Source organism: Rhopalosiphum padi, chromosome 3, assembly GCF_020882245.1.
Source record: "Rhopalosiphum padi isolate XX-2018 chromosome 3, ASM2088224v1, whole genome shotgun sequence".
Taxonomy (NCBI): domain Eukaryota; kingdom Metazoa; phylum Arthropoda; class Insecta; order Hemiptera; family Aphididae; genus Rhopalosiphum; species Rhopalosiphum padi.
Genome location: NC_083599.1, coordinates 53758490 through 53777818, shown reverse-complemented (window position 1 = coordinate 53777818; position 19329 = coordinate 53758490). Strand labels below are relative to the sequence as shown.

Below are 19329 nucleotides of genomic sequence, written 5' to 3'. Positions count from 1 at the left end.
AGGGTGGTAATGCTTTTTATTATTTTTGATAAACACGATCTCATAGATATGACGAAGCCCAATTAAGTTAGTCGTTTTTAAATCCATATATGTATATTTTAACGATATGATAAAATAAAAATTGCCCACATAAACCGAATCGAGTGCCCATATTACGCGGTTTTTTTAACCTTGTTAATATACATTAGTATTGGGACCAGACCATTTTGACCATAATAAGCGGTACCCACATTTGGCAAAATCCCCTGTATTTAATTGTAAATTAATGAATTAAGTAATAATTGATTTTATAATATTATATAAGAAATGTATATTCGTACATTGCTATTTATTTTTATTATTATGCAACTAAATGTCAGTCTATAGTTTCTTTTAAAAAGCAAAATAAATAAATTATTCTCTTATAAATTTTATTAATACAAATAAATAATTGGTCGTTCAAAACATTGTAAAATTCTATAAGGATAACTGAATTTACTATTTAAAGAAGCTATTAAAAAACATTTAAACAAAAAAAATGTATATATATATATATTATGTAGGTAGAAATTTTAATATAAAGTATATTATATAAATGTGTTAATTAGCTTTAAAAAATGGCCAGAATTATGTAATTTCATTTAATATATTATTATGTAAAATGTATATAGTAATTATTTTATGTTTTTAACCACACTTATATTAAAATTATTTCAAAATAAATGTTGTTAATTATATTGTAAAAAATGTGTTATAATTTGTAAATAATTTTAAGTACAATCTACAATTTCAACATTGTTCAAAAAAAAATCTGAATGACCAAATATATTAATATATATACCATATTTTTTATAGGTATTTCAAATCTTAACACTTTAAATTCAAAATTATTTGTATATTACTAATTAATGCTACTTACACATTTTATTTTAAAATTAAATAATTATTGTTGATAAATATTTTATTATATTAAGAAAATATATATCTAATATCTTAACACATTGGTGGATAGTGAGAATTATTAAAATTATAAAAACATGCCTAAATAATAATAATTCTTCTAAATTATAATACTACCATATTCTGTACTTTTACATTAATTTTATAGTCATATATTATGTTCTTATATCAATTTAAACATATTTTTCATAATTTATAATATGACATGATAGATATTATAGCCTATAATTATAAATATAATTATGATATAGTAATATTACCTAAAATTTGAAAATAAAAATATTTATTTATAATATAGTTTGTTTTAAGTAGATTATATTAGATAGGTATATGCTTTAGCTTTATTTTGACAGTGACAAATGTCACTTTATACTATACAGGGACAGTAATACTTGGTCTTTCATATAGTAATATTAAAAATACTCCTGCTATAACAATAGTGTCCATTTTTAATAATTCTTAAGATTATAAGTGCTATTTCATTGTTTATAGACGATAGTTAACTCTACGGTACCTACTCAGTATATATACATAGATACCATATCAATGTGGCAGGATTACAATCATTAAGTTAATGAAGTAATTATATGTGAAAAAACAAAGAGTTTCCTGTAGTAATAATATTGCTGACATAATTTTATACTCGTATGATGTAATTCTTTGACTATAATCATGGCTAGTCTGCCCAGTTTAGGTTTTAACAGTTCTTTGTGATACTGATTGGTTACCGAGTCTTTCTTCTTTGAGCGATTTGGATAATATTAACACATAATCTCTACCTAAAATTGAAGAAGAAAGAAAGAAACTCTGTAATATAATACTTCATATTAAAAATTATGGTTAGTGCATGTATAAAAATTATTGAAATTATTGATAGTATTAACCAATTTCATTATTCTGCAATAAAATATTATATTTTAAGATTGATTTGCTATATATATTTTGATTAAATAATTAAATGTTCAATTTAACATATTATAGAGTAAAATAAATTCAGAATTTGAAAAAAATATAATGTTCTATGCAAATAATTGGTGTAATATTCGCGATATAAAATAATTTATATTTTCAGTATTAATTTATGGTTGAGGCATTATATTACTTGAGCAACGAACGAAAAACGATTTCCTTTCGTTCAACGTCGGTGGGTCGCTAAATTAAAAACACATCAATAACTTGCAGGGTGGTGGTGACGGCGACGACAGCGTAGTAAAACGAATCAATAAATCGTATAAACTAAAACTAAGTAAAATTACAGTTTCGAACGATGGCCCGAAAATTGTGGTTTTAATTTCAATATTCACATTTATAGTGGTGTATATCGACAATCGAGTTGTCATCGATGCATTACAAGTTTTCTTTTTAAAATAATAATAATTAATAACACATCAATTATTAAAAAAAATACATAATCATATTAGATATACATTTATACAGTGAAAACAGATGACGACAATAAAGAAATAGAATTCAATCATCATAATATTGTTATTCTTATTTATAGCAATAAAGCCAACTCGTGACGAATTATATATGTATTATTGAATAAACGTGTATAACGCGTATTATTTTATTGTTCACTCACCTTTCGTTTCACACGTAAAAAACCCATTCTAATTATGATCATTAAAAGGAAATGTATCAGTATTTGACATCATCTAGAGTTCAAAGAGTCACTAGAAATTGGGCTCAAAAGAAATATAGATATTTGAATCATACGATTTACAAAAGAAATATTATCGGTGGGTCGCTACTTGATGTCCGTGGACGACACGCATGAGATCATTTCTGGGTAAGTGACAAACCTAATTAGGTAATTAATAATTATTATTTATTATAAACCATTAAAACCTGCAGTATAATAAACTTTTATCATATTAAATATTGAAATAAATAGCATATAGTTGTAGTTCAGCTACTGTCCATCGGTTGTATACAGATATACTAATTCAGTGCAATAACTGAAACTATAAAAGAGCATTAATATACAAAAATCATATACCTCTCAGGAAATATCTATAAAAAAAATTGTTGAATAAGTATTTTCGAAATTTTCGGGTTGTAGTTGTCATAATATTAATAAAGAACTTATATTCAATTTTCAAGCCTCACATAATGAAATTTAAGTGTATACTCATAAGTTTTGATTACAAAATAATAAACAAAACTTCGCGAATTTGATTGAATTTTAAAATTTGTACTTCTACACTATACATCAGCTAAAATGTATAGAAAAGTATGTCTATGATATAAGGCCCTAACAGGGGTCCCGCGAGGATTTCCCATTGCGATATCTTTTAAAATAATAGAGATATCATAATTCTGGTTTTTTAATAAGATTTAAAGGGACAAGAATTACACACATTTCATGTTTTAATTTATTTTAATGTTTTGGTAAAAAAGTTAAAAAATATATTTTTTTATTTAATAATTTAAAAAAAAGTTGAACTTGTGGCCCGCGTGCTCATACGGCCGGCGAACGCTTTCAGTGTAATTCACAGTTTTTCTCGAAACATGACTATACAGTATACATGCACCTATTATATATACATTATATTAAAATATAATACATTATTGTATTAACTATTAATGTCATTTCATGTAATATAAAAATGCAATTTACTGTCAATTGTCATTTATAAATTATAATTGTATGTATTATACATAATGTACCGAAATCGAATATTCATTACATACCCATTTGTAAAATACGTATGAATATATTCATGCAGAATAAATTATTTTAATTTAATTTCACATCTTCTATATAAATTGTATAGAAATATCTCACTAATTCAAAACAAATATTGAATATCGTAAGATTTCGACCTGTTGTATATACAACCAAGTATTTTCCTTCGGCGCCGTTGCTATAGTGATGACGATGAAAAATGAAAGTGTGTCAACCCTGGTAGCTTCGGCGGCACAAATCAATACTAGCTCGAATTGCATAATAAAGCGGGCAAATGAAAACAAGATCTCAACACAAAGGAAAACCGAAAGTAACATTATTCTATGCCTGGAAATGCCACATCTCGAATGGTACAAAAGAAACAATAAAAACGGTTATACCTATTTTGAAGCACATAATAATTGGCTACAATTTACATTTACACATTATTTTATATTTATTGTACATATATTTTGTGCATGTCAAATAAGTTTGGTATTTGTTTTTTAGAGTTATTTTGAGCTCATTGATCATTAATTTAAAATATCAGCCCATTGAACTCCTAAATTTTGTGTGTAAAGTTTCATATACGAGTGTGTTAAATTGTGATATTAACATAGATATAAATAATATGGTGTAACTTAAAAATCAAAATGTCTATAAAAAACCTGATATAAACAACAGATAATATTTTTACCTTTAAGTCTGATGATAGTTAATGTAGTAATTTAATAATACAATTTACAAATTAACAAATAAGTTAGTAAGTTGAAGACCAAAATTCATACTTAGGTAGGTATATCGTAAGCTTGTATAATATATTAATACATGTCTAAAATTTAATATAATATCCGAAAATACTAAAAAAATGCAAAATTAAAGTATTGCCTTTGAAATAGTTTTTCTGTTTACTGTGACACGAATAAAAATATTTATATACAAATCTTATAAAATACGTAATGCACTTTGTATTGAAATCCTGAGCCTAATATTATAAATATTGTGTACTTATTGGATGTTTCAGTAGGTCGACTACACTTATCATTTTAATGGTTATAAATTATAATGTTGTAAGTACTGGTGTATTGTTATACAAGTTACAAACGTATACTAACGAACTATGACTATAGTCCAGAAGACAGAGCTCTCTTTATTGTATTCAAGTATTGCATTACATATAATTATCGTTAGACATAATAATATATATAAGTATATAGGTAACCTATCTTGGCACTCAGCAACAAATACGATTGAAAAAAAAACAGTGATTCATAAAATAATAGAAAACTACTTTTTGTAGTTAATATAAATATATTTTTCGGACCAATATTGTTTTATTAAAATCATAACAGTTGCCGAGTAGCAAGATGCGCCGGTTATAAAATAACTAATAAGTAAATGGTACTATAATTTATAAGTAAGTTTTAATTTTAATTAGGTACATTACCTTGTTTTACACAAATACAAAAATTGTCATTGTACCAATCCATAAGGTTTATGGTACAAACAATTATATACCGAAAAAAAAAGTGTTTAAAATATCTTATAAATATCTTTTTATATTACATTAATTACCTATGTAGGTACATTTAATCAAACATTGTTATATCTATATGTATTACCTACCTTAATATATAATTTGTATTAATTGAACTACCTATATATTTATTTTTATTGTAAATAAGTGGATAGGTAAATTTGAATATTTGAAAATTAAACTAAATATTAAATAATTATTTATTCTTTTTGAGAGTATTAAATATTAAAATAGTTCATGGCCATTCTTTAATTTCTTTATTTCACTGATTGGTATTATGGACATTAATACTTAACACTGAAACATCGCTTGAGTTATAACACCTAACACACAAATTCTTTCCTACAACAAAAAATTATATTTACCAACATAAAACATATTAAATACACAGCAGATAAGTATTTTTAGTGAAATTAAATCAGAATTAAGCATTCTTTGTAATCGTTTTATATATTATTACCACATGTATTACGGCCTGAAGAAGTTTTAGGTGAGTACCGGTTGGTTGAATATTGTATGATCGTAAACTAAATTTCAGATTAATTCTAAAATTTATTGGAATTAATTTTATAAAAAATGTTTGTAGACGAATAATTTAAAAAATACAAGTAACTATATAATGATTTAAATTTTTGTTTAAATTTTAAACAAAGTATCTATATTATTAATAAAAAATTGTGCGACGACGACGTTGTGGAAAAAGAAAAATACTGAAAGTATTTAAATGCCTCATAGAAAAACCGGTACCTATACATTAAACGTGTGTAAGCCTTCTTCTCTGGTAATCAAAAATGGGGATTAGACGACGTTATATCATATTTGGAGGAGGAGTGGAGTATTTTAAAGTTAAAAAATGGTGCTTAAGTATTTCCAGTTTTTATGCCTATATAAATATATATAAATTTCCGTAGGTATAATAAGGAATATTTTTTATTTAAAATACTAAATAGTAATAAAATGTTAAATACTCATAGATAAGTAAGACTCATATTATTCATAATATTATAATAAAGTCTTGAATATTAGTCATCGATCTTTAATTAATATAGAAACTTTAAAAAATATTATAGAACAGATATAGTTTAAAGGGACTACGTCGACTACGATGTTTATTTCCATAATAATATAATATCTATAACTGTATTTATACCAAATTAATTTAATAATATATTTACACAGCTACGTAAACATTTTTATCTTATTGATATTTTAAGTAATTATGTGCAATAATTTAAGATGACAAAAGTAAACATCAGTTCTACATATTGTATACACTATTCTTATTACTCTATGAGAAAATCGGCAATCGCAATAATTATTTTTACTGCCAAGTCCAAACTATCAAACGAAATAATAAACACAAAAGTTAAAGAATCATCAAACTCAAAAATTCAATTATTTGTTTATTACAATCATAAATAGAATAAATACAGTCCAACTGTCTAAATAGCGGATTTGTTCGCCGCGGCAGTGGTCGCATGTTATATGTTATTACAATACAAAGTAATATTTATCTGTATTTTTGGTTTAATGAAAAATATAACTGTTAATAGACTTATTCTTTTCGATTGAACTAATCAAATATATTTAAAAGTACCTCATAATCTTTCTATTTGTATAATTATATATTAATCTTTGTATAGTTTAATCCACCGTGTTTCGTGGCATATTATGTTATTATACTATAATAATATAACTCTCATTTAGTACACACAGGGGCTGATTTAAGTAACTGCTAACTATGCGGCTACACAGGGCGGCAAAATGTTGATGAATATTCGTTTATTTTTAGTAAATTAATATTTATTACAACGACATTTATGTAGCTTATCTAATAGTTTATAGTACATAGAATGTCATAGATATTAAATACAATACACTATACGTTATATATTATTGAAATTATCCTTCGATAAATGTCTCAACGCCAGCTACTAACCGTATCGCCAAACATTTGTATTCCGTTTTAAAAAGAATGAACAATTATCTATGACTAACTGTGTTGCAAGAAAGATTAAATTCCCTATAGCCTTATATTAACTATCTGTGGTAGAAAGTGACTCATCGTCATCATTAGCGTATGAAGATATCATTGATAGCTTTTCAAGAATGAAATCTACAAAAAAAAAAACCTATGGATAGTTAGCATAAAAATCATCTATATTATTATTATTTATTATATTTATTTAATTGTTTTTCTTGTATACCTATATTTTTAATTTATAAAAATAAATAGCAGACATTATATTAGAATCAGAAAGTTTTTTTTAACTTAACTTAAATGAATAAATAAATTTATTTAAGAATATTTAGTTATATAAAAGTTATTTTTTTAGGATACGGGCAATAAATTTCATTGGCATAGTTGTTTTGCACTTACGTTGTCAACTCGTGTTGTGTTTTTATCATTTCTTTATTTAATTTTCGTTTCTTGTAGCCATTAAAATGTTATATTCAGTGTATGGTTGAAATTGCAATAGTTCAAAAAAATGGTCCGGGGAAAATTCATTTTTAAATTTCTTCGTAGAAAATGATTATAGGTAATTCATAAAGATATTTATAACATTAATACACTACCTTGTTATAAAAAATGAACATCGATATAACATTAAAAATAAGCTCATAGCAGTACTCTTATGATGACGGCGTACCTATTAGAATTTAAAATATAATTATTATTTTATTAATATCAAACCAAAATGTGATATAATTATACGACTAGACAAATTAAGAGGTACTCTTAAATACATTTTAATAGGTTATTCGAAAAAAAAACCAAATTCATTAGGAGTTAGGTATTTAAGTAATTTACGTTAAATTAAAACCGGATAAATATAGTAGTGTATATGTATTATATTATTTGGCTACTGCCGCGTCGAACGAACATGAATTTTAGGACGATTAACAATGATTAGTTCATATAATGTACGGGTGTAACAATTAATATAAGGGGCGAGGGGCTACCGGCGATTCACGATTCCGCATAAACCTTTTTGTTAACACGGTTCTGCACAAAACTAATTTGCGACGTTGCCAATTGTATTATAAAAATTATTTTAAACACATAAATTGTTGATATTAATATATGACCTTACAAGTTGGTCCTCGATATCAAGGAAAACAATTGTAACTACTTGTTTTAATTATTTATTTTAACTAATTTTACTATTTTTATATTATTTTATTGTTACTTCAACAATAGAGTATATATACGACAGAATCGATATACATTTTTCTATAAAATTTATTTTTAATAATTTGTTTTATTTAATATTATTACTATAATTATTTTTCCTCGTGACTGGCAACGTCGCAACAATTTTTATGCGGAATCGTGTTAAATTTGGGTTAAGTAAAAACAATCTTTTCTATTTTGAAAATGTGCGGAATCGGGTAGGTAAAAAGGTACATTGTGCGGAACCGTATGCCGCCCAGGGCTACAATTACGTGTTTGCGAAGGTAGATTATTGAGATATATATCTCCCCGTAATCCCCCTTCTTTATAGCTTATATTTATAGTTGTGTTATTTTCGGTTTTCATATTATCGGTAATTAATAAAATGCCGAGACGCTTGACTTCAGGGGAAAAATATTGATGCACAGTCTTAGATTATTGACGTGAAGTATTTTTGACAACTCTTATGACGATGACGTGATATAATTGGTGCATACCTAAATCCTAATGCATATATATGTTAAAGGCAAGCTGGTCGGTCTCGTCATCGAATGCTCGTCAGTCGTCGGTACAGGAAGCTAAACAAGTAACAACCTAGAAGACTATAGTGTTGGTTATATAAATGAATCATTATTTATTTTATATTGATTGAGAATATATGAAAATGTAAGATACTAAGGTTTATGTGCAGATATAATATAATATATATTATGAAGTGTTTAAAAATTAATAGTACATCTATTCGCATTTTGAGTGGAGGGGGAAAATAATTTTAGTCATACATGCCTCTCCCTGTCAGAGAAGGGAAATATATAAATAATAAATAATATGGGAATATTGGTCGTGTATGGAAAGTGACAGCATTCTGTAAGCAGTTAAACATCGGTTTTTTTTTTCATTTATTATTACTTAAAATGTTTCAACACACTGGGTGTGACATCGATTTTAAAACCGCCCGAAAGAGAACCGGTGGAAATAAGAACGAATTCCAATCGTATTATATGTACTACAACTGTACAATTATAGGCAGGTAGTATAGTGAGATACTTATTGTTATTGTTATTGTTATTGTTATTAACCAGCCAGGGCGGCGGTTTGCGCCGCGTAGCTGAAAACACATTCATCCCGGGAACGGTGCGCGCAGATACCTAAAACGGGTGTGGAAACATTTTGCGAGGTGCGGGTCTGTAGGTCAGGTGTCCCGCCCCCCCCCCCCCCCGATTCCTCGACCAAAAACCCGGGAGACCAAGATCCGGAACCACCGCCGCCGCCGTCCGTCATATACAACGTAACCATTGTTATACATCAGGAGCGACTAAACTTTTTTTGGCCGCAATCTACTAAAAAATATATTTCACCTTTATCGATATGTTGTTAACTACCACTATGATTAATTTTTGTGTGCGTAGCCTAAAAATAAATTCTAACACGATCGACTTTGAAATCGTTTGCGATCGACCGTTTGGCCGCCCCTGTTATACGTCATCCCGAATTCAACAGGGGCGGAGTGAGGTTTTACGATCTCAAAGATGTAACATATATTACTATAGAACATAGGTCACCGCGGTACACATTTTAACCGGCCCGCAGACAAATAATAAATGACACATATTACGACAACATTCTATGTGTTATTATTGTAAATTATTATTTTTGTTAAATATTATTGGTTTTTAAATTATGTAAATATGTATTTAGAATTTTGATGGCCCGTGAAAAATTTTCAGATCCCTAATGTGACACTTCAAAAATATTAATTAGGGACCCCTGCTATAGAATATAGATTGTTGCTCGCTTTCCCTCTTCACTCCGCCATATATCACAGGTAGCAGTCTCGCTTTTATTCGGTCCCGACAGAGCGCTCGACCGGCTCCTCACCTCGAACGTCCACACCACCCACGTCAATCGAATTATTGCTGCTGCTGCGGCGCTGTTGAATGATCGCTGCGCACATTCGTCTCCCGTTAACTGTCAACACTAGTCGTCCAGTACGTTCTCCATACCTAATAGTGTCGACGCCGCCATCGATCATCATGGAGATAGAAACACAACAGAATCCGTGCAGCGGGTTATACGAATGGCAGTACTTGTTGAACAAAAGTGTCATGACACTATTCGAACTCATGTAAGTGAACAACAATAAAATTATAAAATTATTATTTATCGTATATTTTTTTTGCCATTGGGTATGGGTAAATCTGTTGTCTCTATTATTACTTACAATACCGTATGGTTTTATGTTTTCCCTTCAGGCAAGTAATTGAAGGACGTAAATCGTTTTTGCAAAAGGTCGAAAGCAACGATGTCAACCGAGAAGATATTTTAAAGCATATAGAATCCGAGTCAAAATTACTGGATACCTTGCAACACAATATCGAAGTAATAGCACAACACTCGTGTGGTTGTTATACACTAACTGTTATAGTAATAATACTATAAAATGAACTGTTGTTTTTATTTTTGCAATAGCTTCGTTCTCGAGTGGGAGAAATGCAGTCTGATGATACCAGAATATTAGATATACTGATCAATCGCATCGACTTCTTGTATTTTAGTATGCTACAAATGTTCCCCATTCGTTTGTCTTCAATGAAACAATACTTAAAATTTCGTTCAGATCACGTAAGTTACCCAACAATTTATTAATAATAATTTTAACACGTTGTACTTCTACAATTTTTAATAGAGGGTACCTAGGGGTACCATATAAGTAGGTAAATAGCTGTTCAATGTAGTAATAGTGTATTTATCAATACCTAACGACTATATTATACTGAATAATATTTATATATCATTTATAGCAGCGGTTCCCAAACTTTTTCGTCTTACGGCGCCCTTTTGGAACTGAATTTTTCTTATGGCGCCCCTAATAAAACCGATGACCATTTTTTTTAGATAAAATAAAGAATAGAACATTTTAAATTTATTTTTGGACCACATATAACGATTAGCGTTGCGGCGCACACTTTGGGAACCGCCGCCTTAAAGAACATCACAAATCACAACACTAATTTTTTTTTTTTATTTTAAGTTTAATGTTGTATTATTGTAGTCTACAAAGTGAAAAACGTTTTGGTAAAAATACGAAGTTAAAAAAATAATTATACAACGATATAATGAGAGAGTTGACGAATAGCCGCATGACGTCATAGAGCCGATGACTACTGTAGCCGCCTATGTTTTACGTGTAAAAGTAGTTTGATTTACACAATGATTTTATTAACTTAAAATAGTATTTCAGAATTATTTTTTCATAATCCTGAGTATATTTATGTGCCTAAGACGATGGTGTGATTTAAAATTGAATATATCTTGTTGCATACATATTATAAATTATAATTTAGTAAAATTATTGAGTTCGCGACTGGCGTCGTATTGCCGCGCTGACTAAATTTTACAAAATTAATTATACTATTTTTATCTACTATAAAAAAATTAGAAAGTGTATCAAAATTATAACTAAACCAGTGTCATAAATACAAAAAAACGCTTATGGTTAAATAAAAAATTTTTAAAAATATTTTATATTTTAACGATTGAAATTGTATTAATCTAGATACTTTAACACGTAAAAGATACGACGCCGCCGTTCCAACTTCAGCTCTATAACGTCAACGCATATTCTCAAACGCCTGTATCTCCTTGAATAATTATTGTTTACATTTGAGATCCACACCTTGTTTCTTAGATAATGATAGACTTTAAATCAAAGCAAACTTATTTTTAGTGTTATTCTGTTCTTTTCCTTTAAGCTATTAACTATTATAGTTGATGCTATATAAACAACAATAATAATATTAAATTGAAATCGAAAAGACTAATGAAATAATTTAAAGATAAATATTTTCTATGAGAAAATTTAAATGTAAAATAATAATGATTAGCTTATTTAAAATGAATCATGAAATTATTATTTTAAACATAATTTTCATTTCAAAATAACTATAAAATAACGTTTATAAAATTAAAATAAATAAATTTTTATAACTTTTTAAAATTTGTACTTAACAATTCTAATTTTTCTAACAAAGGACTTATCTTCTTCTAACAATTGTACGAACCAATAAATAGCTGAGACTAAGGTGATTAATTGAAAATAAATTAACTTAAACTGTACCAATGTCAGTTTAAAATATATTAAAAATATCAAATTATATTTTATGGAAAAAATTACTTACATTTTAAACTTATTCATGCCACAATAACTAATTTGAATATTCATACCTACCCGCATAATATTATGAATTAACGTTTGCCATAATTAATATAATTTTGCATAATAAAGTAATCCTGAAATTGAATCAAATTTTGAAACTTATTTGGAATATTTTTTTACTTTTTAATATGTTATGTTTATAAACACAGAATAACCAAAGGCTTTCTTTAAGAGAACACGAAAATGAAAATTGGTAAAATGTTCTGTCTATTAGTACAGATAGAAAAATCTATGTTTTACCACTTAATGATTGTTAATATTATTTTATAAATGTTTCGATGTATGTATCATATTTATTGTGGCAATAAGTTGTTATTATTATTATTACTAACAGACCAATATTATAGTATCAAATATTGCTATACCTTTATCCCCCATAAAAACTCAATGTAAGAAAAGTGAGCCTTTTAGTTTTTCTGTGGTATGAACCCGTTGTTCGTTTGGAAAAATGTATACATACTATAGAAAGTATATTTCATAAGCTTCGTAATGATGAAAAATGTTGGTATAGTTAAAAATAATTTTTTTATATGAATGAGGAGGGTATATTTTCAAATGTGTAAAAAGTTTAAGTTGTGCAGCCGTCTCTAGGTACCTATTTATCATAGGCCTATGGTTAGACAACGGTGACTATCTACCACATATCTAAATAATTTGCTCAGACTCATTCGGGCCACTCCCCTTTTCCTCCTATAATGATGAATTTGGTAGAATTTTCGTCAAAATATTTTTATATTCATTTTAATTAAACGAAGCTATACGTGATCTGCTGAGCGTAAATTTGCTATGTTACGTACTTGTAAGACAGAGATAACACATGCGGGTGTGACGCCTTCTTAACACCTATGTCTCTATGTATATTTAACAATATTAATTCATTTAATCTTTCGTCGCCAGTTTTGTTACGTAAATACATAGGTACCCACGTGGCCACGTAAATAGACAATAAGTATAATTTTATTTTATATTTTATAAATCCTGTTTAAGTATTTTTATTTTTATTCAAATTATATTAATTATTTTAATTTGTTAGTATTAAATTTAAATGTTGCTTTAATCGGTTTTTCACAAACACAATGTAATATCATACCTGTCTATCAAAATATAATATGACAATTAACATTAAAATAGAATAAGTAAATAACCATACAAAAACCAAACATTTCGAGGGGTGTTTCAGTGTTTGAACACCCAAACCCCCCCTCCAGTACGACCCTGAATATAATATATAATAATTAATAACATGAAATAATTTTTAATTTTCAGAAATCATACATCAAAGACACGACTTTTTTGCGTAAACTAATGTCGAGTAAACACAATGATCCGGAAGTGTACAAAATAACCGCTTTGTTTGAGTATTATAATATGAATGATGTGTATTCCGCTAGACTGAGTTTTTCAGAAGGGTTGAAATATCACAAGCATTGTAAAAGACTACATGTTGACAATTTTATTTTAGAAGTCCAGTGCAATGAAGATACTAGTAGTACATCATTTCCTATAGCTTTGAGCACATATAAAAATGCCATCAAATGTTTCAAAGGTGACTTGGAGTTTCATTTTACATTGTTAGATGCAGCAATAGAAGGTTATTCAGTTACGGAATTACATTATTGTATCGTAAGGTATAAAATTAACTATAATGTATTTAATATTTTTCTACATATAGAAAATATTGATTTTTTTAACTACTATTACACAGGGATATGATCAAGGAATACAAAGGGCATGAAAAAATGTGGCAAAAGTTGGCTATAATTAACTTAAATGGTTTTATCTTTGATTCCGAATTAGAATGTGTGTGCTTTGACCTGCAATGTGGACGTGGACTTACGTTAGTTACATATTTTTTTATGTATATGTTAAGGTGTATGACCGCATGGCAGTGAATGTTGACAGTCACCGGTGTACGTTGACATTTACCGATCATTTTAGTGAATGTTATCAATTTTTACAAATATCTTAGAATGTAGACTTTTACCAGTGTTTGTTGATAAACGCAATAGTTATTTACTGAATATTGACATGCCTGACAACATATATAATCAAATATCTAGGTAATAAATTCATAAATAAATATACTCGTAGTTTAACAAACTAATTTTTTAACTTATAGATTAAGTAGTATTAACTTTTTAAGTTATATTTATTACAACACGGTTAACTATCGTGGCATTTACTGTTACAGAGTATTCCCCCATTCTTATACAGTTACATTTGTTTGTATTATATTTTTTTACAATATATTTTTGAATTGGTTCCGCAATTCGTTGATCATATGTTTTTATATGAACTTTGAGTAGTTCTTCGTTCTTTACATAATGAATAGTTTTAGTTTCAACGGTACGATTAGCTTATCCTTAATATCATTCGGATTATCTCAAGCCAATCATGCCATAACATTATACTAACGTTAAAACGTCTCCAACGCATATTGTGACTGGACAATAACGTCTTAATTCTATAAAATAATAAGAAAATACCTTTTAGTATAGTGATTTACATGGTGCTTCATGTGTGGTCACTGGTCAACATTTGCCAACATTAATTGTAAATTTGAACAATCATCAGTGTAAAAACGCGTTAAGACCATTTGTCAACATTCACCACGATTTTTGGTAAATGTCGACATACACCGGTGACTGTCAACATTCGCCTACTGCGGTTATACACCTTAACATATATAAATCAAATTATATAATGCCTACTGATGATTTAAATTATTTAGATATACTTTTAAAGCATTTGATGATGGTTTGAAAGAAATTCAGTCACCCGTGAAACGTAAAATACTATGGAATATGTTCGTTGAGCATGTAATCAATGTTTGGAAACAATTTGGTGTGAAAGATGAAGGAATTGCTATTTTTGTGAATGATAATGTGAAACGAGTATTTCAAGCAGCGTTTGACGAAGGATTTTTGTATAAAGCAGAACATTATGCTTATTGGGTAACCTTTATGAATCATAATTACTAACTTCTATTATAATATCATAATTATTTTGTTAAGGCTGAACACAAAAACGAAGAATGTGATGAGATTTTGTCCAAGGCAATTCGGATGAATAAAGATAATTTGAATGTTTGGATTGAAATATTGACAATTTATATTGAAAATAATTCTTTTGAAATGGCATATAAAGTTTTTCAAGATGCCATCAAGTCGCTGGAATCAAATTCAATACCATTATGGGAATTAATGGAAACATTTATAATTAACTTAGACCAAAATAATTCGGTATAATAATTATTAATTTTGTATAGTGAAATTTCATACTTAGTATTACCTATTAACTTTTGAAAGTTACAAAATATATTGCTATTTAAAGCTCTAATTATTTTTTATAATAAAATAAAATCCATATTTCAAATCAATGTTAATCATCTATACTCGATAGTACTTACTCTATATAGTACTGGGTGATGGCTTTGATAAATTTTTTATTATTTTTTTTAATTAAGTTATTATTATTTTACAGAAGCCTTTTATCTATTTGTTTTTATAATGACATGAACTTTATACTTATTTATTTTAATGAACATTTTCTTTAAAGCATTATCGCTCAAATTCTTTATAAAATTGGTATTCTCTCTCTTTGATCAATGTCTGCTAAAATAGAAATCTTACTTATTTCTCTTATTTTTTTTTAAATTATAGGATAATAAAAAATAATTTATAATTAATTAATTATTCGTATAATATTTTACCAAAGACCATTATAACATATTATATTTTTCTATTTAAAGATAGAAAATTGTTAAAAAATATTGAACAATAGTGCCCGGTTGCATAAAAAAACTTAAAACGTTTAACGGAGTGTTAACCATGCCTCGTTAAGAGGACGTCATACCCGCATGTGTTATCTTTGTCTTACGAACGTAAGGCATAGCAAATTTGCGTTCAGCAGATTTAATTTTATGCTGTTAGCTTTAATATTAGAGTCAATTTACCTACGATCAAACTTAAAGGTAATAATATTATCTAGGGCATATCATAAGCTTTTATTGATATTTTAATTTTTAAATGAGTTACGAGCATTTTAAAATTTTAATATTTTACATAACTATAACTCACTTAAAAACTAAGATATCAATAAAAGCCTATGATATGCCCTAGATAATATTATTACCTTTAAGTTTGATCATAGGTAAATTGACTCTAATATTAAAGCTAACAGCATAAAATTGAATCTGCTGAACGCAAATTTGCTATGCCTTACGTTCGTAAGACAGAGACAACACATGCGGGTACGACGTCCTCTAAAACAAAATTTCGTTGCATAAACGTTCTTTAAATATTTTAGAGCATGTTTGACGGTCCATTAGATCACCCGATATCGGAATCGGATCATATTTAAATTTTAAAGACGAAATGATAATATTTTTACCGTAGTATGAGGTCTATGGTTATCAGTAAGAATTCATGATAACAACCTTGTGATATGAATTCAGCTGTTAATAAATAGGTACCTATATTTAAATAAGATTATAGATGATATATATTTTATTCTTCTTTTCTAATTAGAAAATTTGTATTACAATGTAACATTGATTTAACGAGCCATTACCTAATAATTTGTTTATTATTTAATGAATGACTTTTATACAACCGAGCATAGACCTGTTTACTTCCAAAATATATTGTTTAAGGTCGTGTAATTAAATATTAAATAATAATATCAAATGCGATGAATGTTAACAGGCATTAGTAGGGCTGAGCAAAAATGTCCATAAAAGTACTTAAATAAAATATTTAAGTATACACAAAAATATACTAATACAATACACAAAAATATACTAATACAATAATTATATGAATATTATTTAAAGTACTAGCCATATTTTTTTTTAGCTTTTAGATTTCTACTACCAAGCTTCATACGTGCCATGGCCCCAAATTAATTTGATTTACAGAGTGAAATACTTGAATATTTTTGGAATGGACAATGGGATAACTGCTATTCGTAGACTGTTTAAAGAATTGAATAGTATAAGTCCGCCTTGTAAACAATTATACATTGAAATGATTGCTTATGAACAATCCTTGAGTTCTGTCAACATAACACAAGTCAGTAAATTGTACAACGAAGTATGCTATAACTTGGGACATGGTGATGTTGGTAAGTTTAGTCATCGATTTTCTTGAATGATATACTTCTTACTTCGAAGTCCAAGGTGAATAATGACATTAACTATTTTACTTACGTGATATTCCTATTTATCTATTTACAGAGTTGTGGGCTCATTATATTCGATTTGAGTACATGCATGTTGAACGATATACAGCAAAGAATATTTACAAATCATCTTTGGAATATTTGGGACCAGAGTTATTTGGCGTTTTGACAACAGAGTTTGGAAATATCAAAAGTGAATATGAGTATGTATACAACTGATAATATCTAAATACAATAATAATTGTAGATCTTACTTAATTAAATTTTTTTTTAATTTTTAGGGAAACCCTGACTATAAATCCGGAAGTTGTTAAAATTGATGAAGTTTGATCTTAAATAGATTATCTATTAGGTATATTATTCCATGTTAATAATATACTATTAAATTTGTTTAATACCTAATAGTATTTCAAAGTTTTAACAATATTATACCTATTTGTCCATATTTATTTGGTTTTCAAAATAATTTTTTTTAAAACTTTATATTATTTTCATTTAAGTTTTAAGATATTTTTAACATTTAATAATTAAGAATGTATTTAATTTATTTAAAATATTATGTATAAGTACTAACTCATATTTCCTTATTTTAAGATTATATACCTAATTATCCAAGTAAATTTAAGTTCTCGAAATCAGGTAATTCTGCATTAAATATTGTTATCTAATATTATAATGTTTATCCTAGTTCTTACATAATTATACACAACAAATTTAAAGTCATTCAACTTAATTATAATGTGTGGAAAATTATTTAATATTTTTAAATTTAATTGATAAAATTAAAATATATCTATATGTGTTGTAGTTTAGTAAAGTCTTTGTGTTTACTTTTTTAATTTACCTGTAACTTAATACTTGGGTTGGTTGAAAAATAGATGAATATGCTATGCTGTCTGCTTAAGTACTAATGTATTCATCATTGTATATTTTATATTAGACTGTAGCAGTGACCGTTAAGATTTTGCTTAAGTGGGAGGCAGTGGTGGTGCTAAAGACGGGCTTGAGCAGGCCATGGCCCACCTTAAAATCTTGATTTTACACAAAAGTTTGTATTTGTATTTTCAAATATTATTACTTAAATAGTTTTGAAAATATATGTGTAATTCCAGGGTCTGGTTTTCCTATATCATACTTACAGTTACACATACATTACTGTAGGTTATTTACAAATTATATTTTATATGTTGAGCTGTTCCCGGAAATGGTTATATAGTTATCATAATATAAATCTAATTTTAGACGATTTTGAAAAATGACTGTATAATATGGGCTATGGGCATGTAGCATGTAGTGATTAGCGACTAGAGAACAGCTAACACCGTCAGTGCCGTAAAAAAAGTTTAAGATTGAGGTGTCTATATCATAAGCTCCAGAGTGGCAGTGCAGTTCTCCCATTCCACCGTTTGTATCACTATCGTGTGACTGTATCTGCCCTGATATATGTTAGCCCGCCCTGACGGCAAAAGACCTGACGCAGCCACTGGTGGGATAACTATTTGTTAAACAGCAAACTCGGGAAGACTTAACTAGGATTGATCTATCATAATTTTGTGCTGATGCAGTAAGTCTATCACATTTTAGAGTAACGAGGACGTTAACTTAATGGG

The 19329-nt window shown here is 27.7% G+C and overlaps 2 protein-coding genes across 2 annotated transcripts; both read left to right on the top strand.

Annotated features, from left to right (window-relative positions):
- The first annotated feature begins 10355 nt into the window (after positions 1-10355).
- Positions 10356-15519, top strand: LOC132925185 (uncharacterized). The gene is made up of 6 exons (XM_060989599.1): positions 10356-10447; positions 10575-10746; positions 10792-10944; positions 13805-14166; positions 14244-14375; positions 15270-15519. Exons 1-6 carry the CDS (start codon positions 10356-10358, stop codon positions 15517-15519), a joined length of 1161 nt encoding a protein of 386 aa, XP_060845582.1.
- Positions 15520-15580: 61 nt separating this feature from the next.
- LOC132925184 (uncharacterized) lies at positions 15581-18049 on the top strand. Its single transcript, XM_060989598.1, has 4 exons — positions 15581-15780; positions 17395-17662; positions 17775-17922; positions 18001-18049. The coding sequence occupies exons 1-4, from the start codon at positions 15604-15606 to the stop codon at positions 18047-18049; spliced, it is 642 nt and encodes a 213-aa protein (XP_060845581.1). The 5' UTR covers positions 15581-15603.
- Positions 18050-19329: the final 1280 nt, after the last annotated feature.